The sequence below is a fragment of the Stylophora pistillata genome, chromosome 4, assembly GCF_964205215.1.
Source record: "Stylophora pistillata chromosome 4, jaStyPist1.2, whole genome shotgun sequence".
Lineage (NCBI taxonomy): Eukaryota > Metazoa > Cnidaria > Anthozoa > Scleractinia > Pocilloporidae > Stylophora > Stylophora pistillata.
This window is the reverse complement of record NC_142522.1, coordinates 34,991,690-35,018,452: the sequence shown is the minus strand read 5'-3', so window position 1 is coordinate 35,018,452 and position 26,763 is coordinate 34,991,690. Positions and strand designations below refer to the sequence as shown.

Here is a 26,763-nt window from a genome sequence, read left to right as displayed (position 1 = left end):
TTTTCTTTCACAAACTGGTGTAAAATGGCCGAGGAGGTCTGGAACACATACTGTCAACTCGACTTTTCCAAATGGCGGATTCGGATTCCGACGGCCAAGAACTGACATTTTCTGAGCAAAAGAACGTCGGTACAGAGCATTCAAAAGAGAAAAGAAAAGGTATAAATTATGTTATTGCTTTCTATTGTATTTAAAGAACGGTTATTCGAGAGGCAAAGCCTCTCTACTGTTTATAAATTTACCGCTCAAGGCAGTGAAAATTATTAAACGTGGAACTGTCGCACCCTGTGATTCAAAGGTGCTGATTTCAGAAAGCGCATAATATTTGATTTATCGAGTAAGGTCCCTTTTTCAGTTGGAGAGGAGTTATTTTCTTTCGTGTAATCAGATATCTCAAACTGACACCCCTTTAGGAAGATTTTCCTTCTTGTTGTGTTAACTTGTAAGAGTAGAAATGGTACTTTAATTACGAAATCTTCGACAGCATGGTACTTGTTCATACCGGAAGATGCCTGAATGTCTACGGATGAAACTTTGCATTGAATAGTAGCTTTTTCCAGTACAATTCTATGAAGAAGCAAGAAGGATTACTTGAAGATAAAACTGATTGCTTCAGAGAACAGCCATACTTCGCTGCGATTGAATTTTTAATCTGCGATATGGCGACACCACAACGCTTAGCTTTTAATTTTGTTATTTCAATACTAGGAGGCAATTTAAAATTTATGTCTAAAATCTCATAAATATCACGGCCACACGCCCACTCCATTTTCTGGAGAAATTATTTCTTTATGTTTGTGTGATCGATGACTTGAAGCATCTCAGGCAAGAAGAATTCCATGTGATAAAATTGTTACAGTGAATTGTCACTAAAAATATAACAGGCTAAGTTGATTCTACCTTTAGAAAACTGATACATATTTGCTTAGCTATCTCATGATACTCTCATCCCTGATTTCCCTATTTGCCTGGAAGTTTCTTTTATATCATGATACAATTTTTGACACAAAAAAGAAAAAGCTTATTTTTAGTGTGTGTGATTTATTAGTAACATTTCTTTTTGTGGGATAAAGATCAATTTTTCATCAGCTTAAGTCTAGTGATAAGGAAGTTATCATATGCTGTTGTTCTTGTCACCACACAAACAGAGAATAACACTTTATAAGGGAATTGAAACCTGACTTGAGGTTTGGAACTCAATTTGAGGGTAGTTTATCTTTTAACTTATCTGTGAGAAACCTTATATGCCAAGAAACCCGATCAAAATGAACCAGTTTTTACATATGGACATTCTAGTGCTATATAAACTCAAATGTCAAATGACTTTTGAAAGACTATTCTGATTTAAATCTCTGCGAGAGTGTTTTTATGGTCAAAATAACCCTTTTATTGACTTTTCATTTACTATTATTTGTACAGTAATAATGTTTCCATAATACTAGGATATAGCATAGCATAAATATAAGCAGATCTCTGGCTAATGAGTCAGTTTTTGCTGTGGATCATTTACCTGGGAATACCATGACTGTAGATTTTCATTGTTGAAAGTATAGTTTACATGTGAACCAAAAAAGTACTTAACCACAAGGAATTCCAAGTAGGTGCCATTTTGGATTGTATCTTGTAATACTGTTGCCACTACCATGACCACACAATTATAGCTCTTTTATTCCCAGGGATCATGCAGAAAGTAGTGGGAAATGTGAAACAAGGCTCAATATTACAGCTTGCTCAAAGTTCCTGTTTCAAAGGAGCTTAAATGTTCAATTTTTTTCTTATGCAAGTACTTTATTCTCATTTAGGTCCACAAATGTTAACTTTTAAGACTATTTTTTAAAGTTTTTATAAAGATTTTTTCCACCAACAGAGGTTCCTTTTAACTTCTTTTCTGCAACAGTGTTTGACAATGAAAAAACCTGTGCCATCACATGACAAGCCCATTGTCTTCCCCTGATTTGCTTGCTTTTGGATATTGAACTACAGAAACAAAAAAAATATATTATCAAAAATTTGCATTTGACCTAAACATTTAATTTACTTTTATAAAATTATAGGGAAACATGCCATCAGTGAGAAAGAGAGGCTCAAAAAGAGAGGAAATAGTAAACCTGGTCGTGCTGTAGTGATATCTGGAGGAAGCACCAAGCCCCAGTTGGATGATGTGCCTGTGGATCTATCTGCAGATCACAAGGATTTAGTCATGGAGTACTCAGGTAAAAAACTAAGTTGAATTATGTATTAATTATTTTGTATAAAAGATAAGTCTGTTCTCAGGCTTATAGCCCTTCAATTCTGGTGCGTTATACCCTAATATCAGTTTTCATACTCTCCATACTTTTATGCATTTCCCAAGGTACTGACAAGGAGAATTTGTTAAACAATCAAGAGCTTCTATAGTTGGTGATCATTTACTCTATTCTTATGACCTTAATGTGTGATTCAGGGGTGATATTGTAAGGAGAAATTAGATGCTAGTCACTTAATAGCCTTGGGTAGCTTTTATAACTGCTACTTGAAAATGTTTACTCACTGAGCACCCCAGATTTCTGAGACAGGAGCTATTAGGCACTCTGTGGCTCCTCTGAGAGAAGAGCTTTGTATTTGGTTGCATCAACGGGGTTTTTTTCCTTGCTTGAAGGTGGTTATGTGTATTTTCTATACACTTGCTGAGATTCACCTCGGCATTTTCTAGGTCAAGGTATGTTAGAACTTTGTCTAGTTAGCAGATTTTTGAGAGAGGCAACATCATATTTTCAGACATTCAAACCAACTTGCATTTTCTTATTTAATTACATTATAAGCTCAATCTGAATGTTCTTGAAAGGATAATAATTCTGTACTGCAAAGTTTATTTTTTGTTTTACTGTTTCGTACTTGGATCTTCAATATCAAACACATTGAAAAGAAAAATTATGGTAAAGCACAGAGCTTTAATTTGGATCATGTATTTCAAATCAGTATCCCTCATTAAATAACTAATCAGTCAGTTTATGTAAATGAAATATGAGGATTAATCAACTATGTACCTTTCCTACATTATCCTGACCAAAACAAGTTATTGTTAATTTTACTAATATTAGTCATTTAGAGTTAACTTGTGAACAACTTTGCAATTTCAGAATCTTATTCATCACACTTATTGTGCAAAATCAACTGTTGGAAGGCTGGAAAAAAAGAACTTTTTAGATTTATTTTGACTGTTTTTATTTTGAGATGATTTGCACTTTCTTGTCAGTATAGTGAATATGTGAACAGAATTATAACATTTTTTTGCGAAAAGATTCTGAGTGTCTAGTCAGTTGGGATTTTTATTTTGAGCTTTTCCAATTAAAAAACAAAATGGTTATTATCTTCCAAAAAAAGGCTGCTGTTTCCTAGTACAGACTTCCATGCAGTCCTAAAATTGAATGGGAAATGCATTTTTGTATTTCAGACTATTCAATATTATAGAGACAGTGCATTACATTATTAGAGAAAACAAGTCCAGCTTTCTTGCTCTCTTGTTTCCAACTAGCTTTATTTTGCCGACCAGGCTTTTCAATGGATCTAATCACTTGTGTTGCATAGAATTAGAATTGTGTTGATGACTGTTGTCTGCAAAAAGAGAGTCTCCTGTGGTGCCTGGATTCTATTACCAGTACAGTCCCTCATTAATTTTCAGTCATCATGCATGTGTTATTCAAGGCTAAGGAAACTCATTGGTGATAAACCTTCATTTACTGTAAATCAAATAGACAGGTAATAGAGTTCAATGTAATGTTAGTAATTTATCCAAAATAGTTATTTTCAGGCTGACCGTAAAAAAAATCTTTTCCCATGATAACCTTCTTGATATTGCCACTAAATGATGAAAAAAGAGTTAGTTCTTCCTTACTTAATCGATCTCACTAAAATTGCATACCAATTGATTTCTATGTAATTGCTTTTATTTTTATGTTTATTAGGGCCATCCTCTATTTCTCTTTCTTATAATGAATTACTTGTTGTCTCTTTTGCATACATATTTTGATAGTCCCATTTGCATGTAGTTGTATTTTCCTATTCCTGCCCTCATCTGTAACTTTGATATTGCATGAGCCAGCCCAATCATATTTTTTGGTGACTGCCAACTTGAGAGAAAAGTGAAAAGTACCAAAAACCTTTATGTTCTCTAAAACTCTCTTCAAATGCTACGAGATAAATGTCTAATCAAAATTTATTACAACAGATTTTTGTCAGTCGTGCTAAATAAAACTGCCAATATATATAATTTTTTAAGGTTAATTTGCAAACCAATATCTCAAATGGCAGTGATCAATTCAATATGGATAATGCTGTATATAAAGATGAAAGAGATTTAGAAATGTAAAATAAATGAACTGGTGCAAGGTAGTTTTAATAGCAACATAGTTATGAGCTCTCTCTCATTTGATCAAGTGATATTAAGAAGTCCAATGCCTGTAAGATATTTCTGTAGTTGTGGAGGTAAATCAGTGTTAGAATATGGTGAGTGGAAAGAGGTTTCATTGCTGTGCTTTTGTTCAAGCATTTTCTTTTGAAATTTACACCAGACAATTTTCATTGATCAGATATTGGATTTGAAATGAGGCACTTTGAAATTGAAGGGTTGATAAGAGCAAAACACAAATGATAATGTAGTGAACACTATGTATAGTGTGTAACTTTGTTAATCCAAGCACTATGAATGAAGAAAAGGCTCTGTAGGTCACTTTTATACCAACATAAAGCAACTGCTTCTGAAAATTAATGAGCAGAGTTTAGTCCTCACATACAGGGGGATATCTATGGGAAATAGAGAAATTTTCTATGACTGAGGCTGAATGTCTTTTTGGGAGTAAGTAATTACAAACTTATAATCATGACAATTACAAGAGTGGTTGTTTAGGGAGCTTCAACTTAGTGCAGGAAGTAATAGTTTGGTTCTGAACTTAAAGGTGGTCAATGCTCTTATATTGAGCTAACAGATGGAATGTCATTTTTCATCGAGCTGCTCTGGTAGCTGATTTACCTTGAATAAGTTAGAATAAAGTAAAATCCAAGTGTTGCGGCTGTAAGAAAAAAAATGTGTTTCCAAGTCTCTTGTATTAATACATGTTATTGACAGTTCTGTATTTTGTTTAATGGAGTAGTGTGATAGTTCAGGTCAGGGTAGTCGTGAAAAAAGCTTTCTTTTGCGAAAGGAGGGTTGTCATTAGAAGTTGTTGTTGTTGTCATAGGTTGTCATAGAAAGCATGGTGTGTGGCAAAGCTTGCTCCTTGGAAAATTTTAAATTTTGAAATTCTCTGAGATGTGATTTCTGGGACGTATTTGAGTAAAAAAAAAAAGTACTCTCTGTCTCAACTGTAGTGACAACCTCATTACAGTGATTGATATGTAAAGAAGCTGAAGGGACTTCATTGTCACATTCATTGTGACTTCTACTTACAGTCACTGCCACGGACAATGGCGCTTTCCAGGACCTAAATTAGGATGATCTCAATGAATAAAGGCTGATAGTTTCTAAAGAAACTGTCTGGGGCTGCGTAGGTGGGGGTAACGAAGTAATTTGGAAATATCAACAAAGTTGAAATGGTAAATTGGCCACCGTAACGATTACAAAAGCTGACGTTTCGAGCGTTAGCCCTTCGTCGGAGTGAATGTGACTCTTACTCCTGGCTCAAACCATTAAATGTATGTCTTTCTTTTGCAGATATCTTTGAGCCATCGGAAGATGCTGGTTTTATTGATATTCAAGATGGTGATGCCATTTCTGAGAGCAGTGACACTGAGGTTGTTGCACACACCAGGGAAGAGATACAGTATGACAATTCAGCGACGTCAAGTCAAAGTGACAGTGAAAATGAAGGGAATGAGGGTCCACCCCCATTGAATAGTGATGAGGATGACGACGAGGGTAGTGATGTTGATGGTATTGATGGGCCCCCTCCATTAGACAGTGATGAAAATGCTGAAAACACAGATAATGGAGATGAACTGGTCACCTCGCCTGGCAGTGGTAGCAGGGAGGAATTGAGCACCAGGAGAGCCCCAGTGCCCAACAAAAGGAGAGGTGTGAAGAGTTCTGACAACTCTGACAGTGACAGTGAAAGGGAAGTGCCGCCTCCTCTAGACAGTGAAGATGATGGGGAAGAGAGTGACTCTAGGAGCCCTGTTGCTGAAACTGCTGAAAGTGCTAATGTTGATTCTCTTGGAGGTTATGCTCATGATTCACCTGAGGAAGGTGTGAATGATGATGATAATGATGGTAATGATGATGAGCAGCCTGGTGGTAACTTTGATGATGATGATGATGATGATGAAGAGGAGGAGGAGGAACAACCTTTCAGTAATGAAGTCGATGCTGAGGATGGTGATAATGATAATGACGACAAGAAGGAAGAAGAAGATGCAGAGGTAGTGCCGCAGTCTCCTCAGCCTGTCACACCTGATTCTGATCATTCAGAGGAAGGTGAACTGTCTGATTCATCTCCAGAAGCTGAGGCGGAGATTCCACAGCAGAATCAATCTGACGACCCTGATGACGATGTTGAGGATGACAAAGAGAGTGATAATGAAGTAGTTTTAGACATAGTAGGAAACGAACATGTCTCTTCTGTGGCTGATGAGGTTAGCAGCTCTTTAGTCCCAGTCGAGGAATCACATGAAGACGAAAAAAAGGAAAGCGAGGATGAAGGCGAAACAGGAGATACAGTTGGCAGTGAGTTTGATGAGAAAGGTACTGTAAAATCTGTTCATGATCACAATGTTTCAGACAGTTCTAAAGTAGGAGAGGTACGTGGTGATCACAGCGATCAGGAGAGTGATGAGTCACAAGAATTTGTTCCCATTGAAGACGACAATGAATTAGAATGGGATGTGGAAGATTTTGATGTTCCCGAACTCAAAACTGTTAAAAGGACTTCAAAGGTGAATAGAGAAGTACAAGAGGTTGACCAATTGAAAAAGACTTTTCTGGACACTCTAAAAAGTGAGGCAGAGGGGTCGAAGGTGGTCAGAACTGAACACAAAGCGGAAACAAAGACAAAGGTTGATAAAGGAGTGAGGGAAAAGAAAATCCCTGAAGACGACAAGAAACGTGCACTTGGTAGTTCAAAAGATTTGGAAACTAAAGATTTAAAAGCTGAGTCTGGAAAATACTCTAGAAAGGTAACAAAAGATAATCCAGGTAATACTGAACCAGTGAAAGTTGAAAAGAAAAGTGTCAAGGATGGGGTCAAGGATGAATCAAAAACTGTTTTATCGTCAAAGGTAGTTGACAATGTAGCGAAGCCGACGAAAGGAAAAGTGAAAGCTACAGATAAGAATCTTGACGAAACGAATAAGCAAAAGACTGAAAAATTTAAAAAGGCTAACAAAGAAAGCCAAAAAGTAACAAAAACATCTGCCATCGGAAGAGAAGGTGTTTCTAAAGCTGGAAATGTTAAATCTGCCTCAGTTTCATCATTACCTACTGGTGCTGATGTACAGCCGAGAAATCAGCCGACAAAAGAGAAGAAGAAAACAAGACCAGGTAGTGATTTACGCGCTGATTCTCCATCACATAACCAGGCAGATGAGGTGCATTTAGCTGCTAATCAACCAAAAAAGGAAGTGAAGAAACCGCGGAAAAGTGACAGTGACTCAACATCGGACTCATTAAGAAGGAAAAAACCACAGAAGACAACTTCTTCTGAATCTCTATCTTCTAAGAAACAGAAATCTACTTCGGCCTCTTCATTTACGCTCGAGGAAAGAGAAAAGTCCTCAGAAAAAGCAGAAGTGAGAAAAATCAAATCTAAAAGGACTGTGGGTAAGCCCGATGAATCTGATCAGGACGACGGAATCAGACGTGAAAGGAAGAAACGCAGTGATGCACCGGTTAAAAATCCTGGGCAATCGAAATCGAAGCCGAGAGGAAGACCCACAAGTAATGGCCACCTTTCAAATTCGCAAGAAAAAATTTCTTTTCATTCTGGTCACCACGATCAGAGCCCCAAGGAACATGGTTCAAGGGATCATCTTGCTAGGGAACATGTTGAGAAGGACCACAGTATGAGGGACACTGTTTCTAAGGATCACAATGCCAGGAACCATGGAAGTAGAGAGCGCATTGCTAGGGACCATGGTAGCAGGGAGAATGTTGCCAGAGACCATGGTAGCAGGGAGAATGTTGCCAGAGACCATGGTGGTAGGGAGCACATTGCTAGGGATCATGGAAATAGGGACCATGTTTCTAGGGATCGTGGCACTCACAAGCACAGTGGCCACACCCATGATCGAAGCAAACACGTCTGGCTCTGTAGAGATGATGAAATTCATAAACTCATAGCACAAAAGGCCTCCTTGTTAAAGGAGTACGAGTCAGGAAGCTTGGCTGGCAGGAAAGTTTGTGAGTAAATAATTATATGATATTCAAAAATTGTTAACCGCTGGTAAAGGGAAGTCGCGATCAATAAACTTGGCTCCATCCCCTGAAGTAGGTGAGCAGCAGCGCGAGGCGAAAGCGAAGCGTGAGTCATGGGTGAGAGAGGAGCATCTCTCGTCCCTCGCGCGTGCATCATTCCTCGTGCTTGCTTGCCCTCCACTGAAAAAAAACGTCAAAAAGAATTAGGTCTGTGCTGAAAGCAGTGTTGCATTATAGAGCTCTCTGGCTAACAAGGAGTGGTCGGGTTATGGAGCGTGTTGCCTAACCCAATGAAACGACGGTTGTGAAAGAGACTATAGATAGTATGTGGACAAAACTAAGTGTCCTTCTTTTGTTTGAATTCTGTTGCTTGCTGGTCACATTGGGTCAGTTATGTTGTGTTGCGCTTTTAGTTTCAGGACACAAGAGTCGTCACAAGCGAGAAGAGGATCCTGCCGATCTGCCTGACGTGGGATTTGTTAGCAGCAAATCGAACAGAAGGCAAACGAGACCGATAAGCGAGGTCATCCCAGACGGTGTTCCTTACAGTTCTCGGAGAAAGGATAAGCGTCGATCTCTGCAGCTTTCGTACACTGGATCGTCATCAGATGACGACGAACGCACGAACAGGGCTGTAGAGGTGAAGAAAAAGGGGACTTTTTCGGTAGGGCTAGCATCACGTAATATCGAGCATTCGGAACCAGCAGGAGAGAGTGACTCAGAACACGAGGAGACCTGTGAATACTGTGCGGCAGAGAAGGTATGGAGCTGTTAGATTCTTACTTATCTCGATCCGCTTAACTGCTAGAACATCTTTTTTTTTCTTTTTTTATTTACCAAGCTCAATTTTTACCGTCTTATTTATCCCATCGCTCTCTCGATACTTTCAACTTTGCTGATCTTTTGTAGAACGACCGTTACGTATGATCCTGATAATGGCCTAGCTTACCATGGATTTTGATACAGCTTGATAATGGTAAAGGAGCGCGGAATCCGAAGGTCTAGGGCTCGATTCCTCATGGAAACTCGAATTTTGCTTTCTTTGTCCCTCACTCGTGACAACACGAACATAAAAGACATTGGCAAGGCGGAAGAATAACTAACCAGATCAGGGTTAAAGTAAACAGTTTTGCGTTTAAGACGAGCATTAAGTTCATCAGCACTCTTTGATGGGTGAGAGGTGATTGAAAGCCGACCTGTGTACATAAAAAATAACTCTACCTTGCGTTTTTAAACGGTGTGACTTCAGACCTCCGAAGAAGCTTTAAAACTTTTAAATTGCAAACAAAACTGAAATTTTCATGATATTTCCTTTGAATATTTGAAAGGGGAAACAAAAATAAGCAGCTACCAATAAAAAGCACTGATGTGGCTGAACAGTCGCCATTAGTTAAGATTTTTGACGAACCACGAACAATTTGAGACTCACTTTTTATTACGTTCTACTTTTCGTGTTTTCTCCCTCTTTATTATGTTGCGACACACTCAAGGATGCACTTCCTCACATGTTGACTGTAGGTTCAAAGTTGCGAATGGTACTTGTGCAAGGTTCTAATCAACACTTTTTCACTTATCTAATCGCGTTTTCTCGTATTGTTCTGTTATTGTTCTCTTGTACTCTGAAGCAATACCTTGATCATCAAGATCCGCTCTGCTTTAACTTTCCTGACTTATCTCAAGACCGAACTTCATAATTTCACTTCTCACTGATTTCATCCTTGCTTTTGCACGGAGACAGATAAAAGTGAACACTGGAAGACAAACTAAACTTCAATCTAATTGTGTCTTTCTTTTCTCTTTTTCTTGGCTCTCCACGTTGTGTCTGTATCTGCTGGTTGTTGTAAGATGACTTGGCATGAGTATATAAAGAGTTGTAAGCAGGCGGTGACCCAACGCCGGCAGCAGGATTGTGATGTCTCTCGAACTCTCCCTCTTCTACCGCTTCAAACTTTCCGCTTGCCAGGACCTTTATTTGACTCTTCTGTAAGTTCCTTCCATGCCTCAGATTTCGAACAAAGTTTTAGCGTGTGCTTTTTTCTTATCTGTCGAGCCCTTCTTCTGCTTATACATTGAATTCCTGATTAATCTTTTGTCGTGAACTGTTTATCTGTCAGCGCTTTAAAGATTTTATTTAGATATTTTAGAAATATTTAACAGTTGTTTATCTCGTTTGTTTTGCTTCTTTTTTTTTTTTTTTTTTGTCATTGTTGTTTTTTAATATATTTTTCATCGAATTCCTTGTTAAGAGGGACTGTTGCAATGAAATCGTTTGTTTCCAGTTACGAGCTCCTTACTCCCTCTCCGCTTTTACCTCTTAATCCCTAAGCTCCTCTTTTATTTTCTTGATATTTTCCACCGGAAATGAAAAAACCTTAAGAGTACAGAGGTTATAAGGATAAAGATTATAAGGCGTAGCATGGAGACTGGGAGTGGTGGTGGTGGGGACAGAGAGGGATGGGGACCGAGAGGGGTGGGGACAGGGAGGGGTGGGGACCGAGAGGGGTGGGGACAGAGAGGGGGGAGCTCTTAGTAAGCATTTTCTATGTCGGATAGTGGAGGCTATGTGCATGTGGACGGAAGCATTGAAGTCTGTCTGTTGCATTCTTCACGTATGGTCTTAATTAAAGCTTAAATCACGTGAGGAAAAGAGATTATTGTCTCGATATGAAGTGCTTGGTTCTACGAGGAAAAGGAAATTTTTTCGAATTGGAAATAAGACTTGATGATGTTTTTTGCAAGAAATGTCGTGGAATAATGAAGAAGCGGATAAAATCTGTGCAAAAATGTGTAAGACTACTTTTTCTCATTTCCTTCTCGTGAGAATCATTAAAAGAAAGGAAAAGTTAGCTCTTCGTTTAACCACGGTTAAAAGATCATATTGATGAATTTCTATTATTTCTCAAAGCCTCTTTATCGGTCGCTCAGATGTCCTTGAAATGTAATTGCACTTTGTCACGTACAAATGGATACTTGCCTTTCGGTTACTGTTTCCGTCAATTTAAGCATGATTAAAGAATATAAATTCCTGTTTCTGTAATGATCTTTACTTATTTCCTAAAAGCAAGCTAGTTATCTTGCGACCACAATTTTCCTTCAAACATCTGTCACCTCTTTATATTTCCTCGTTTCGTTTTTGATCACAAGACTCAAATGAAAAAGTACTCTGATTCGAGTGGACTTATTCTTCGGTCCTGTGACTTCACACTTACTCTCTTTTTTTTTAACATTCTTATTCTGTGGGATAGATTTCAGTGTTACGGAGTTTGTAAACTGAATTGCTCGACTATTTTGACTAGAAGAATGCGGTTTTATTACGAATCAGTGGGATAAATAATTGAGCTCCAAACCACCGCTGTGATGGATACAAACCAATTCGGTCAATACTAAGAAAAACTTTCGGATCTTGAGCGAGAAAGTTTCGAACCGGACCATTTCGGCTCGAATTTCCTCTTTTCGGTTCTTGGCGATGGCCAAACGAATTTTACCGAACCGTTGAACAGGGTGGTAATAGTTTAGCTCTTCCAAACTAGAAACTTCATGCCTTATCTCCACGAAACCTGCCTTCTCGAAGAGTGCCATGGTTTTGTACGTTATGCTCGACAATTTGTGTTTGTAAAAATATGAGTTATTTACTTTCCGTGTGATCATTTTCCGTATTAGCCGGCAGTACAGGTTTCTTTTAATATTTCAACGGATTGTCTTGCTTTTTACTTGTAGGCTGCGGCAAACAAGGCCCGTGAGCGAAATCCAGGTAAGTTTGTGATGTGTCTCTTTTAGTGTTTACCTTTACATCGCCCGGTTTGTGCTGATAGATAATAGGAAATGTTTCTATATTCACGCCGAGCATTTTAAAATTTAGATAGTTGGGCAACTGAAGTTCAACCCACTTTTTCAGTGCTAAGCACTCTGAATCTCCGAGGAATTCACGGCAGAACTTGAGATTCCACCGAAGTATGGCTGATTGTATTTGGTTAAGAAGCGACGGTATGTAAACGTTTGGCACGAAGAAACAAAACATTCCGGTTAACACTTACCAAACAAGTTTGCGCTCACTCTTTATTAATGAAACTTTTTCAGTTTGTAGGTGAGTGGTCACGTTTTTTTCACACTCTGTGACTTCTGATTACAGTTTGTAATCTCTCTTTGCTATTGAGACCGGCAATACACAAGGAGATGCGAGCAAATTCATGTAGTCCACTTAATATTTTATGACTGGAAGTGTTTTCAATGATGAGCGAAATTAGATGTCTGAATTCTATAATGAAGTCTAATCGATTTTTTCTTTTTTTTTTGGGGGGGGAGTGGGAAAGGGGGTGATGTTCATGTTTGATTTTTGATACTTTTATAAGATTACTAAAAATAATGAGAAGCTTTCCAAACTTGTATCCTTATTTTTCGCTTTTTGTTCCACAAAACTAGGGAAAGTTGAGATAATTGACCACCCGATAGGGAACTCGCCATGTGATCGTTATAATGAGCTCGGCAGTGATCCTAGTGTCTCAGTAAAAATGTTGGAATACGTAGACTCGTCCGATATAATTAATCGAAAAAATCGAGGTTCGTTTTCCATTTTATTCAAGGCTTTAGCTTAGCATTTTAAACCTTTTTCAATACTTAAACTTTTCTCCGTTTTAAGGTTCGGCTGGGTTATAAGAATGTGTTTTTATTAAATTTTGATTTTCTTCTTTGTCTGGGCTGAGGTCTATAAACGCAGGGAACCCCAGATTTTCACATTTTGCTACGTCGGTTACTTTGTCGCTGACTTGACCTGCCTGTAGACGCCGGCAGCACAACATTTGTTTCCTTTTTCTTTTTCACTAGTTAAGGAATGTGTTCAAGACAAATTCGTCATCAAAGAGGCATTTCGATTGAGTTGAATAAAAACAAATGTAAAGTAATACGACAGCCGATTGAAAGGAAAGATGACAACTCGTAGTAAGAACAGGCAAACTGCCTTAAGTGTGGGAAAAGACTAACGACCAAATCGTGATTGGTTTAAGTTTAGAATCTGATTGGTTGAGAGAGGGGCGCAAATTTTCTGAACCAATTGCCGAGCGACCTAACTTTGTGCTAATAGTTCTCCCCTCTCCAATCCCCGTCACTTTTCTAACTCTCTATTCTTGTTGTCATAAGGTTTGGTGCTATGCCTCGTTTTGAAATGGAGGCTAAAGAAGCAAGAACTAATAAGCGGTGCTCCACTCTTTCGGAGCCATCGTTTCCGTAAATTGTGTATTTTTGAGTGAATGACAAAATCTTTGTCAAAGTGTTAGTTCATAATTTTGCTAATATTCCTATGTCTACGGTAGAAAGACAATGAAATAAGTATTTTACCTAAAAGACCGTAACGTATATTTTTTCTCCTGAATTTCACAATTGAAAGGGTTTAAGTTAGTGACAAACGCTGTGTCGTTGCTAACGAGTGTATACCCCACCAAAGTACCCTTGATTTCCGGTAAGCAGGTTCTTATTATTATTACTGTAGCAAGGAACACCCGTAGGAAAATTGGAAGCGAGTCGCTTACTTAATCACTAATAATGAGTGCTTGCTTGCAAGCTACTGTAGTTCTTCATTCGAGGCTGCATATTAAAATTTGGCCCAACCAAATATGTTGTTTAGCATGAGTTCAATTAATGTTGTCGGCTTGTCGCTAGCAAAAGCGGCGAAAGCGATTTTGCTTTTATTTACATTTAATGAAATGAGAAAAGTGGACTCTGTCGGTGAAAATGACTTTGATTAAAAAAGAAAATGTGTTCAAGAACAAATTGGTTTTTTTTTTGGTCGTGTTGCTTACAATTTTGCGGTTTGAACAGAGGCGAATTTAAATCGTTTTCCTCTTTTTACAACCCAGAGATAAGGAAAGCGTTTCAATTGCTTAAAATAGCTCAATTTCATGTTTTAGTCCCAAAACAGTCTATGTTTATATTTATGAAGCATTAAAAAGAAAATCTCCAAAACTGTACACCCCTTAACGGTTTTTGTCTAATGAAATTGCATCCCGACAGTGAAATCTATTTTTCGGTCGGATCGTGCTGGTTTGTCACAATTCAATAAATAGTCGAGAACGTTGGGTGCGAAACAATGAGAAGTGTAAACGAAAGAGATTTAAAGATTGGGTGAAACGGGTGACTACCCGTTTCGCTCTAAGACAGCTGCGTGTATAGAGACAATCACCATTAGAGAGCATTTCTTGTTAACTGTCATTTCAGGAAATTTTGATATCGGATGTTGGTTCTTAGAAATGTATTAAACTTGGAGAAATACTAGACAACTAGTCTCTAGTTTTCGCCAATGCAACCGCAAATAATTTCTTTTTTCGTTCTCCGCTCGCTTATCGTCTCTGTGTGTATTTTTCACGCTTCGTAGGCATAAATATTTAATTACCTGTAGTCGTTGGGGGCCCATGTCAGATTTGTCAATTATTCTAAACCGGAGTCGGGAAGAGTCAACGCGGAATCTTGTTCCGTGCGGTGAAAATGAGTTTGTTTGGGGCGCGCGCCTGTTAGTTTTGTGGCTTGGATCGCAAATTTCGTGGGGAAAATGTGACTGGTTCAGATGTAAACCTGATGTTACTTAGTCTTACGTCTTCAAGATGGTTTCTGATGTGTTTGAGTTTAACATTCCGGAAGTCAGACTTTTCTTCCGATTCTGCGAGCACAAGGACCATGATGTACTTCCAATAGGTACAAAGTTTTGATAGTACCTTTGACGTTTGTCCAGCGACAATTCTTTACCTTTGTGAAAACGCGGCAATCTCGTTAAATTAATTTCTTCAAAACTGAAGGAGAGATTGTGGTGATAGATTGATTGACTGTGGTAAGAAGAAGTACCACGCTCGCTTCACTGGATCGCTGCGAACAACTGTAAGGAAGTTGTTAACAGCGTGTTCTACAGTTTGATTTTCTTTTGTCTTTTATTTAAGCTTGGGATGGCCCACATCATCCGAGGAATCTTCTTCTTGGAGTTGTGTACACAGCCAAAGTAAGTTAGTCATTAATCACGAAGCGTTGTTCAACGTGAATTGTTTGGTTTGCGAGTTTATACAATTCTAGTTCAGTTTATTGTCTTAATTCTTATGCCAGCTTTTAGTGTATTGTCAGATAAGCTTTTTTGCCGCGCATCTTTTGTTAACGCGAAACCTTTTGTAAGAATTTCGGTAAGTCTAGTTTTTGAAAAGGCTAAAGTTAGGAAGTTGATATTTACATCAATTTGGGGGAAGTCACAATCAGCCTTAAAAGATGAACGTCTTCTGGTCTATAATCTGAGCATTCGAATTGCTAGTTTCTGATGCTGTCTGATCGGGAATTTCTAACATATCTACAAGTTTTAAGCTTGACTTTTTCACTTCATAAGTATTGCTTCTCTGGTGTTGCGAATATAAGCCTCTCTTTGGCTTCAATCATTCGCGATCATCTTTAAAATTTGCATTCGAAAGACCCGTTATTGTTGGTATTGACAGTTTATTCTCTAAACAAACAATCTTATAAAAGGTTTCTACACAAATTGTGTCGTTTCTTTCGTATCTTTCTAAACGTTCGAGTATAGTATAATTATAAGATTAAGAAGTTGAGTTTAAGAACGGAAAACCAACAGTTTTTTTTTTCTCACGATCGATTAGCACTTTGCATTTAAACAAATTTTAATTTAATGTTGGCCAAGTCAATACTGTTTCTTAATACGGCTGACTCGACCATCGGCGAGACATATGTATGGTTAAAATCGATGGGGATGAACATTTACAAAAGCTAGAACCCTCTTTGATAATACTTGACTTCGTGTAAGCCTCGGGCGCCCTTACAGACAACCTGACCAAGACCGTGGCGGCTGTAACTTCATTCAGGGTTAATTTATGTGCAAGAATTAGCACTTGTACAACAAAGTTTATTTATAGTTAATTCTAATAAAAGGAATAGCACGACTGAATATTGTCTTAAACAGCTGATGCTTAGTCATTAATATGCAGATAGAATTGATTGTAAAGTTCGTCGTAAATGAATCCCTTTGTTTGCTTGAGATTTTACAGATAAACATGACTTATTTAAGACATCTTCAATATTCATTTCTGACAAGCTGAATGCAGCTAGGATTTGATCTGTCCTTTAAATTATAATTATAAGGTTTAATATTCCATTCACTTCTCCTCTTTGTAGTACCTGGGTTCATCGCAAATTATGTCGCCCCAGGCTCCAAACAAAGCTGTACGGATGGAACAAGCTCAGGAAGCCGTGGGGCGTATAAAGGTAAGACTCACTGAAACTTATTACATCTCTGAATCACGAAAGAAGCTCTGTGTTTTGTCGTCCATGCGTGGCACCGCCAAGTTGATTTCAGTTTGTACTCTGGCTGTAACTCCGGCTTTTAACCCTTCAATCCCAAGAGTGACTGGCATCTAATTTCTCCTTACGTTATCGCCCCCGAATCGCACATTAAAGTCACGAGAATAAAGGAAATGATCTCCAACTAAAGAAGCTATTTGTTATAAGACAAATTCTCGTTGTCAGTATCTTAAGAAATATATAGAGAACAGTAGGGAGAATATACACATTGATGTCAGGATGTAATGGATTAAAGGATGATTTGCTTATCACAAAAGGAGCTACATTTGATATTTTGATGGTTTTGCGACGTACAAACTTCTTTAAAACCAAAATGAATTTGGAATTGACCGTTTTCGAAGGTTAACAATCGTTTAAAAAAATGTGAGAATATATAAATCTTATTAACCAAGCGCGAGGGCCGTACTGGGAGAATATCGGCCCGAGGTCTTGACAGTACGGACCTCGCTGCGCTCGTTCCGTACAAAAAAGACTGAGGGTCGATATTCTTCCAGTACGGTCCCGAGCAAGCTTGTTTAATAAGAGATTTATTGTACGACCGAAGTTCAAAGGGACGCAAGTGCGGTATCATTCGGGACCATTCGGGACAGTGCCGGGTCCAATACTGAGAGAATATTGACCGGCAATAGAGAATTTTGATTGGTTTATTTTAGTTATTGGCCCTCTGACTGCCCGAGTCGTGTAATAATTTACATGAGAACTTGGATGGTGAATGGTGGAAACGATTGAGGCGGATTGCAAACAGTAACTTTGATGCACAATTCGCCTTTTTCAGTCAGTTGTACTGAATTTGTTGTTTTTTAGGTTCCTGAGGGGGAGGACCAACCAACTACTGATATTGACTTTTTCATTTCCACTGAAAGACTTAAAGTGGTCAACTCTACTACTAAGGTAAGTTTTCGCAATAATCCTTTTTACAGTTGTGGGCTTGGTGGCCAAGCCTTTGAACAGGAGTGAGGCTAAGGGTGACCTTGTTATGATAGAGATGTTGCTGCTTTTCAAATGCAAATTTCTTTGTTATCATGCTAACCTAGATACTGGTCTCTATCACAACAATGTCACCCTCAGCCTCACTTCAAATCGAAGGCTTGGCAACTAAGTACACAACTGTAAAAGGGTCTATTGTGCAGGTTTCTTGAATTAATTTTTGTTCTCTGAAGGTAACCGGTTTTATATGTGAAGGAATATGGGACTGCTGTATCTGAAATTCAGCACGCCGTAAACAGGCAGGAGCCAGCAGCGACAGTTTCCGTAATGTTACTTGGATATTCTTTTTTTGTGAAGATATTTTGTTCTCCCCGGAACAACTCTCACATTCAAATTGTTTTGAATTCGACAGTGTAATCGTTGCATGAAAATAAGTTGCACCATCTTATTTTATAAGCAGTACACATTGAACTGTTCATCAACTTGTTGAAAGATGATGTTATCCAGTAACGACACAGGCATACTCAAACAAAAAGAACTCAAAGTGGTTCCATTAGGAGTCGAACCTGCGACCTTCCGATTACTACTTCCACTCCTATTAGGAGCTCTTGAAGTTTTTTTCATCCAAGTATGCCTGAGTCGTTGCTGACGTACATCATCTCTGCTAACCTAAATCACCATGCGCAAAGCATCTTCATTTACATCGTCGTTGTGCTGTTGCCTAATGTTCATCAACCTAAGAATTGAATAAACAATCGTTTCATTTACTTCCTTTTCAACAGGAGGTCATGTTAGACCACTCCCTCCGCTCCGTGTCGTTCATCGCAGATATCGGCGATGTTCTCGTGCTAATGGCTCGTCAGCAAGCCGAGGAACGCGCCAACAAAGAGGTTTTAAAACCTTCACAGATTCTAGCCAGTGTAGGAACGGCACAGACAGACCACAAAAACGTCAAAATAACCTGCCACGTCTTCCAGGCACCAGAGGTCTGTCCTGAATATATCGCTTATCTTCAAGGACGTTTCATGAAAGAACTTTCCCTTTGTAAAGAAAGACGTTTTGAGAGCTTAGTCACCCTTTCTTTAATCGTTAGGTTTTTTACAACTTGAAGAAACTTACCTTCGATTCGGAAGAGAGTGCAAAATATTAGCTCGGTGAGATGGGATAAATCACAAAAAGAGGCAATGATAGAACGAAGAAATAACAAAGATAGCTTAGGGTAGAAAAATTGAACGGATTGCATTTGAGCAACAGATGTCGACGTTGCTTCTGTAAATTTAGTCTCTATGTGCGCGAGTCTTATTCTCTTTGGTAATTCCATGCTATATTTCCTTTATCTTAATCGCTAATTAATTTTATTGAAACTTCAATTTGAATTCTCTGCAGTACTAACTTGCTGTCTTATCGGTTTTCAAACACTAATTTTTGTTAGCTCATTTTTTTTTTTTTTTGCCTTCGATAAAGAATTCACAACAAAAAGTATGTTACCTCCCTAGTAATTCAATCTTATCTAAACTTGGCTGGATTCTTTGTAGGCCCAGGTGATTGCCAAGAGTATTGGTCAGGCATTCAATGTGGCTTATCAAGAATTCTTACGTCAAAATGGACTGAGCGAGGACGTTATTGAAGATGCCGAGTACAACGGTGTGTTAGAGGCACAGAAAATACTCGGCGAGGACTTGTCCTTGTTGTCGGATGAAAATAGCGCCAAAGAGGTAAGTTGGATGAACGATGTTTGGGAGATAGTTTATGCTGTTTGTTTTCGCTTTGTAAGTCTTTCGAAATCAGCGTTGAGGTAGGGAATACCGCAAGAAACGAAAATTGGAGTTAATAAGAATTTTTAAGAGATGACAAAATTATGAGAAAAGAACAAGGGTGATATGAAGATGACAAAGATTTAGACGAATTGCCAACGATAGATTCAAAGGTATTAGCGTAGATATAATCTTTCGAGGTGACTGCAGACGTGTTTGTTCACAAATCCTGTCTTGTTGTAGGTGATTGTTAATAAGAAGCCCGCTGAAATGCTTGGTGTGATGATCGTGGAATCAGGCTGGGGATCCATGATTCCTTGCGCTATTATAGCCCATCTGGCGAAAGACGGACCAGCGGCTAAGTCTGGAAGGCTCAATGTTGGTGACCAGATCCTCTCTGTTAATGGTACAAGTTTGGTCGGTCTACCGTTGTTGGAATGTCAGAATATTATTAAGGTAAGACACTTAAATTGGAACAGTTTATTTGATTGTAAGGTTGATTGTTTCACGAAGTTGCAAACCACATTCAAGTGTTGCAATTGGCATCTCTCGGTAGGACGATCTCGATGAATAAATAATGAGTTTGAGAAGTCTAGCTACGAGACTGTGATTCCAGATGAACATCACATCGTGAGCATATTTCAATTGGAGTGGGATTTTTCCCATTGGTTTCATCCCATTCTTAATTCTATGTGGTGCTGCGAAAGATGTGCTGAGCGTTCAGTGCTGTTTAAGAGCTGTACTTCCTAGTCATAGGAATGAATTTTAGCCGTGTTGTGTAGTCTTTCATAATTTGAAAATTCCGACCTCTCTACACCTGGCTTGTGCCGTGGAAACCATTCAGTCTGTGAGAACGAGCGAAAACAGCAGCGCAGGCTAATGTAAAAAAAGGGAGGCTCTCAGAAACCACCGTGTTTTGTTGGCTCCCTCTTTTCGCTCGTTTCTCTCCCCCTCTCCTTTTTCTAAAAATGTGCTAGCGATGTTGCCAAAATAATGTTGACATCTGAATTAAGTGTTACCCTGACTCTTAGCAAAAGTGGACGCTGATAAAAATTATTCGCCAATAGTATTCTTCTTGATCTTCCCGGATGCTTGTTCAACAAGTGTTGGTTGTTTATGCGTTTCAGAACATACGTCCAGACACGAAAGTGGTGATGAAAATCGTATCGTGTCCTCCAACAGTTCAAGTGGTGGTTAACAGACCGGATACCAAGTATCAGCTTGGATTTAGTGTGCAGAATGGCATGGTAAATGGTCGCCTTTTGTTTCGAGTAGACGTGTGATTTGCTTGGCGTCTTTAGAACTTTGGAGTTGTTTCTAACTCAGTTAGCCTGTAGAGCTGGTCAAACGCTGCGTTTTTACTGGCAAGGTTTTCGATCCCAAGTCCTCCTGTGCAACAACTGACATATCAGCTGTGCTCAAGGACGAAATATGTTTGTTTAAGTGGCATGACCGCGACATTTACGCGTGAAATGGTTTAGGAGAAATCGTATTTCAACAGGTTTTCCCTTGGCAATATTGATAATAGGTTTTATTATATAGATACTGATGAAATACCAGGATTTCTCCTTTTACTAAAAAATCGTATCTTCACCGCGCGCAGTGAAGATACTATTTTTTCTTTCACATATGAGGATATTGGTGTGGCCATGGTTACCAACATAATTACCCAATTGCTGTTTCGAAAATGAATAAAAAAAGTTGTCTTTTATGTGGAAATTTCATCAGTATCTATATAATAAACAGAACATTACATGGCCGCTTGGGAATACGAATTTTATCTTCTCGTGCTGAAAGTATCTCTCACTCGTTCGCTGCGCTCACTCGTGAGAGATACTTTCAGCACGAGAAGATAAAATTCGCATCCCCACGCGGCCATGCAATCATATCCTCTATTTCTTTTTAAATAACGTAGCGTAAGATTTTTCAATGACGAGAGAACTTGTTAGTAAAAACTTCCGGTTGTAAATGCGATTCAAAGTCAGTGACTGAATTATCGTTCTCTCCATTCTTCTCCGGTCGGCCTTTGCTACTTTACACGCGATCTCAACTTTGCCTTGTACATGTAAACATAATCAGTTGCACTTGTGGATGGTGTTTGAACGACTCCTCAAAGTTTTTGATATTCGGAACGATTACATAAATGCCGAGTGTTGTGGTGTTAACTTTTTGTTATGGAGATACAATTTTCGTTAAACTCAAGTTCCTTAAGAAAAAATGCTAATTCAAATGTACGCTGAAGTCTTTTCATGCCAAACCTTACTTTCGTCAATCAAGAAACTAATTTTTCAAGCAATAATCTAACTTATTTACGTCACGCTACTGTTACCGATCAGCTGTACTTTATATCTTGTCCTTTGTAGATTTGCAGTTTAATGCGCGGAAGTATTGCTGAGAGAGGTGGCGTTCGAGTGGGACACAGGATCATTGAAATTAATAACGAGAGTGTGGTTGCCACGTCACATCAGCATATTGTGGAACTATTGGCCACCACAGTAGGAGAGGTTTGTTCACGTCCAAGAGTTTAGTTTGTCAGAGCACCTTTCCGTTAAGTGTCGTTCAAAAAATCTTAAGGGAGCAGAACGGGAGAAAATCACTCCATTGGAAAATCAAAGCCTTAAACCTTGGAAGATACCGGTGACCTAGTGTCTGTGGATTTGGGTGAAAGTTTAGTTCTTATTACCAAACGCTGTTTTTGCGTATTTAACAATGTTAAATGTTAAGTAAACAAAACTCATTTGTGTTATGTTACTCGAAATTTCTCTAAGTATCCTGTACGGAGGAGTGGAAAAAGTGAGGAAGTTGGGTCGGGTCGTAAACAGTCCCAAACCCCCCTCGGTCTTTCGCTCCGCTGCTTCTACAACCCTGGTTACTATTTCACTCCGTTTAATTAAATGAACTCCTGGAACATGCTTCTCTGAAAGGTTCTCTAAGATATAGTTAAATATTGATCGAAGTGCAGATCAGAATTTCTTACTAATGTGTATCTCTTCAGATACGTATGAAAACCATGCCTGCCTCCATGTACCGCCTGTTAGTTGGTTTGGAAACACCGCAACACATCTGATCTGACTGGAAAGAGGACTTTAAACTTGAAATAGAAGCGGACCGCTTGAAAAGTTTGACGTCAGTCACGCAGTGAGAGCGATTATGTCACCCGGTGGTTGAACCTTTGTCACGTAGTTTATCCATGCGCCCAGACGTTTTGATGGAGAGTAACGCAAGACTGCTGTGACTGGAGCAATAAAGTAAAAGAGCAATGAACTGGTCTTCTGTTGAACAGAATCGTCAAGAGACAGTCAATGAACAGTTTAGTTCGACAGTCAAAATTGTAATACTTCACTGATGATGGATTAGATTCTTTAAGTCTCAGACCGTTGTTGAATAACATTGGATACAAATCGCCTCGTTGTAGATAGCCGCAGTTCTTGATGGAAAGTAATACGTTCAACAAATAGCTGAAATATTTATTCGAAGCTGTCGAATTATTTACCAGACGATTTATGTTGTTAAGATGAAGCAATTTTTAGTGAAATAGAAAAAATCCGAGCCCCAGATGGGACTTGAACCCACGACCCTCCGTGATCTAGTCGGATGCTCTAACCACTGAGCTACTGGAGACTCTGTGGTGAGCAAATTGACCCTTGCTCACCATAGAGTCTCCAGTAGCTCAGTGGTTAGAGCATCCGACTAGATCACGGAGGGTCGTGGGTTCAAGTCCCATCTGGGGCTCGGATTTTTTCTATTTATGTTGTTGGCAGATAAAATTGAAAGTGTAAAATTTGAGAATTTGTTGAGTTCCAAAAAAAGGTATGCACGCCTATTAGCGTATTTTGTAATCCTTCGTTAGTTTTGAATGGGTGAAAAATATGATGATGACAGAGTGTGAAAACTAAACTTTGAGGTTCACAAATCTTTTTTTGAGGGAGTTGAACAAAATTTCTTGCCAAATCCTTCGTGTACCTATCCCTAACGCAAAATCGACCTCTAGATAATATGCCTTGATACATTTGGAGGTGAAGCTTAAAGTGTTTTAGAATGAATAAACAACTCTTCATTTGTTTATAGGTTTGTGTCTCTATTAATACGCGGAAAGCAGTAGACGTCATTTACAATCCGTGCATCACCGTCCTCTCTTTTTGTTTCCTTTTTGTCATCTCTTTTTCAGTTGTCTGCACTTATCTACACTTCCATACTATTGTTGAAAGTTTTTCTTTAATTTGAAGGCGATTGCTTATGAGTCTTGAAGGCAAAACATTCGTTTAAACACGAACGCGCGCTATATAATGAAGTCTTCCCTAGGAAGACCTAGGCTCATTTGCCACTCACTGTTTACGTGAGCGGGTCAAATTTAAATGCTTGTAGGCGAACAAAAGGAGCCAATGAGATATCTATTAACAACAAACATATGAAACATATGTGTGAACTGCGGTTATGAGACGTATATGAGCACGATCCTTCGCAGTAAAGCACTATTTGAGCAATAGTGAAAATCAGACCTGAAAAAAATTTTTTTTTTTTTTTGTTTTTTTTTTTTTTTGGCCTGTACGGGATTCGAACCACTGACCTCTGCGATACTAGTGCAGCGCTCTTACCAATTGAGCTAACAAGCCAACTGAGAGCAGGCCATCAAATTAATTCGATTGTTGTTTGATTTATCATCTACGGGTTTATGTCGAATTAATTTGATGGCCTGCTCTCAGTTGGCTTGTTAGCTCAATTGGTAAGAGCGCTGCACTAGTATCGCAGAGGTCAGTGGTTCGAATCCCGTACAGGCCAAAAAAATTTTTTTCAGGTCTGATTTTCACTATTGCTCAAATAGTGCTTTACTGCGAAGGATCGTGCTCATATACGAGATATCTATTGTTTACTTCCACCAGCATGGTGGCATGAGGTAAGGTGCGAACAACCTACTTCGATCTCAAACTTACCGCCAGATATAAAGACAGTTTCCATTGGAGAAAGGAAATACAAACCTCAAAAATTCTTGTATTGTGATGAAGACATAAAACAATTTTGAGGAATGCGCCCGCTGTTCACTGCTTTGGAGTAGCTGTGGCTCAAGCTGACTTGACTCTGAGAGTTCTACATTACACGACAGTGGATTGACAAATGGTCCAGTGGGACATAAGGCTCCTTTTATAACGCGCCTTCGTGTTAAAAGTTTCACACCCCAACCTCAGCAGACATGTTCTCTATACTGTTCTCTCTTTTAAGTGCTGACAAGGAGAATTTATTTGACAATCAAGAACCTCTTTAGTTGGTGATCATTTCCTCTATTCTCATGACCTTTATGTGTGATTCAGGGGTGATATTGTAAGGAGAAATCAGATGCTGGTCACTCTTACGCTGATCATTTCTTTTATTCGCATGACCTTTATGTGTGATTCAGGGGTGATATTGTAAGGAGAAATTAGATGCTGGTCACTCTTACCCTGATCATTTCCTCTAATTCTCATGACCTTAACGTGTGATTCAGGGGTAAAATTGTAAGGAGAAATTAGATGCTGGTTACTCGTACGCTGATCATTTCCTGTATTCTCATGACCTTTATGTGTGATTCAGGGGTGATATTGTAAGGAGAAATTAGATGCTGGTCACTCGTACGCTGATCATTTCCTGTATTCTCATGACCTTTATGTGTGATTCAGGGGTGATATTGTAAGGAGAAATTAGATGCTGGTCACTCTTTGAGGTTTAAAGGGTTAAGAGGCTCTATTAAAAATAGTAAATACGTTATAGAATCGAAATAAACCGAGAAAAGTTAAAATTTGGTCCATTCTCCCAAGAAAGACGCAATCAACTAACGTCAGATCCCTGTGGTACATAGGGAAACTAAATTAAACGAAGTAAATATTGTCTCTCAAGAGAGAAAATGAGACGAGGGAACATGTCTTGCGTCCGCAAATCTAAAAACTCTGCCACTTCCCTTTCCCCCACATTACCCCTGCTTGCGCTAAGCGGTGTACATTCTTAGACCCCAGAAATTATTCAAATGAAGCTTTCTTTGCCGAAAAACGTTTCACCTAGGCCAAACCAGAGAAAAATTGTCACTTCATATGCAAAAGCAAAAGAAGAGCAACAAGTATCAGTTTTCTTAAATACACACTTGGAGTTTTAGCTTGCAAATGTGTCAAGGGGCTAGCCCCCAGCTATCTCTGTCATAGATTTAAGACACGTGCTTGTGTTCATGATTGTAATACTAGGTATAAGCATAACTTGAATATCCCCAGCTTCTGGGCAACGCACATTTTTATACCGTGCAATGAGTTTCTGGAATTCTCTCCCACGTGAAGTAAGAGAATGTGTCAATTTGCAAACCTTCAAGAGACATTTAAAGGAATTTTTCGGTAGTTTCTTTCTAGGATTGAGACATATTTTAAAGTTCATGAGTTTGATTTAGAATTGATTGTAATTAGTTTTTAAAACCCATTTACATACATACATACATACATACATACATACATACATACATAAATACATACATACATACATACATACATACATACATGCATACATACATACATACGTTTATTGCAACTCCCAAGCTGGGTTTTTCAGTTACAAAGCCTACATTAAATTATTGTAATATTATAGTAACATTTATTTAGTAAAATTATATATATATATGTAATAGAAATAAAAAGAATAAAAAGAATAAAAGCTAATACAATATAAATACAAAAGGCCAGTACACGTTAAAAACACTAGTGAACTAATACAAAAATTACACAAGAATAGAAGATAGAAACGATTCATCTTTGCACAACATTTCCGTTAAGGAGCGCATTCAGTAGGCGGAACTTAAAGGCGTTTACATTCTTAGCTGCTTTTAAGTCCTTTGGGAGGTTATTCCACAATTTGCATCCACGGTACGTGAATGCACGTTGCCCAGAGGACAGGCGGCATCTTGGGATGTGGAGCAGATTACATGATCTTGTTACCCTACTGTGAATACGAGATCGTGGGACAAACGTGTTAGCCAGATATTCAGGAACTAAATTATTTGCACATTTAAACACCATTACAGCATCGTTGAAATAAAGTCTCTCCTTAACAGTGAGCCAATTAAGAGATTTTATGCCTTGGGAGATGTGGTCGAATTTCTTAAGACCTAGTACATTACGGGCAGCGAAGTTTTGCACTAGCTGAAGCTTCTTTATACTTCTTTGACAAGTGTTGGCCCATACAGTTGAACAATAATACATTGTACTAAAAACAAAAGCGTTCATCAAAAGTAAGAGAGTTTTCCTGTCCAAAAGGTGTTTGATCCTGCTGATCTGTACTAGTTTGAAAATACAATTAGAAGTAGTTTTAGCAATATGATCGTTGTATGTTAAGGACTGGTCGATGTAGACTCCAAGG

The 26,763-nt window shown here is 38.6% G+C and overlaps 1 protein-coding gene across 2 annotated transcripts; it reads left to right on the top strand.

Moving 5' to 3' along the window:
• Positions 1 to 2: 2 nt before the first annotated feature.
• LOC111322896 (uncharacterized) lies at positions 3 to 23,012 on the top strand. Of its 2 annotated transcripts, XM_088755803.1 has the most exons (15): positions 3 to 159; positions 2,055 to 2,213; positions 5,690 to 8,368; positions 8,797 to 9,143; positions 10,229 to 10,366; positions 12,101 to 12,134; positions 15,304 to 15,362; positions 16,532 to 16,621; positions 17,522 to 17,608; positions 18,427 to 18,630; positions 19,180 to 19,359; positions 19,642 to 19,854; positions 20,526 to 20,645; positions 21,762 to 21,902; positions 22,394 to 23,012. In XM_088755803.1, the coding sequence occupies exons 1-15, from the start codon at positions 72 to 74 to the stop codon at positions 22,463 to 22,465; spliced, it is 4,611 nt and encodes a 1,536-aa protein (XP_088611929.1). In that variant the 5' UTR covers positions 3 to 71; the 3' UTR covers positions 22,466 to 23,012. The 2 variants fall into 2 exon arrangements, with proteins under 2 accessions (XP_088611929.1, XP_022781848.2); XM_022926113.2 differs by lacking the exon at positions 10,229 to 10,366.
• The last annotated feature ends 3,751 nt before the right edge of the window (positions 23,013 to 26,763 follow it).

Bases quoted from the DNA above. Each gene is read 5' to 3' on its own strand.
- LOC111322896 (XM_088755803.1), top strand. From the start codon at position 72: ATGGCGGATTCGGATTCCGACGGCCAAGAACTGACATTTTCTGAGCAA. The intron at 10,367-12,100 runs GTAAGTTCCTTC...TTTTACTTGTAG, and splicing joins GACCTTTATTTGACTCTTCT to GCTGCGGCAAACAAGGCCCG. The intron at 20,646-21,761 runs GTAAATGGTCGC...TGTCCTTTGTAG, and splicing joins TTAGTGTGCAGAATGGCATG to ATTTGCAGTTTAATGCGCGG.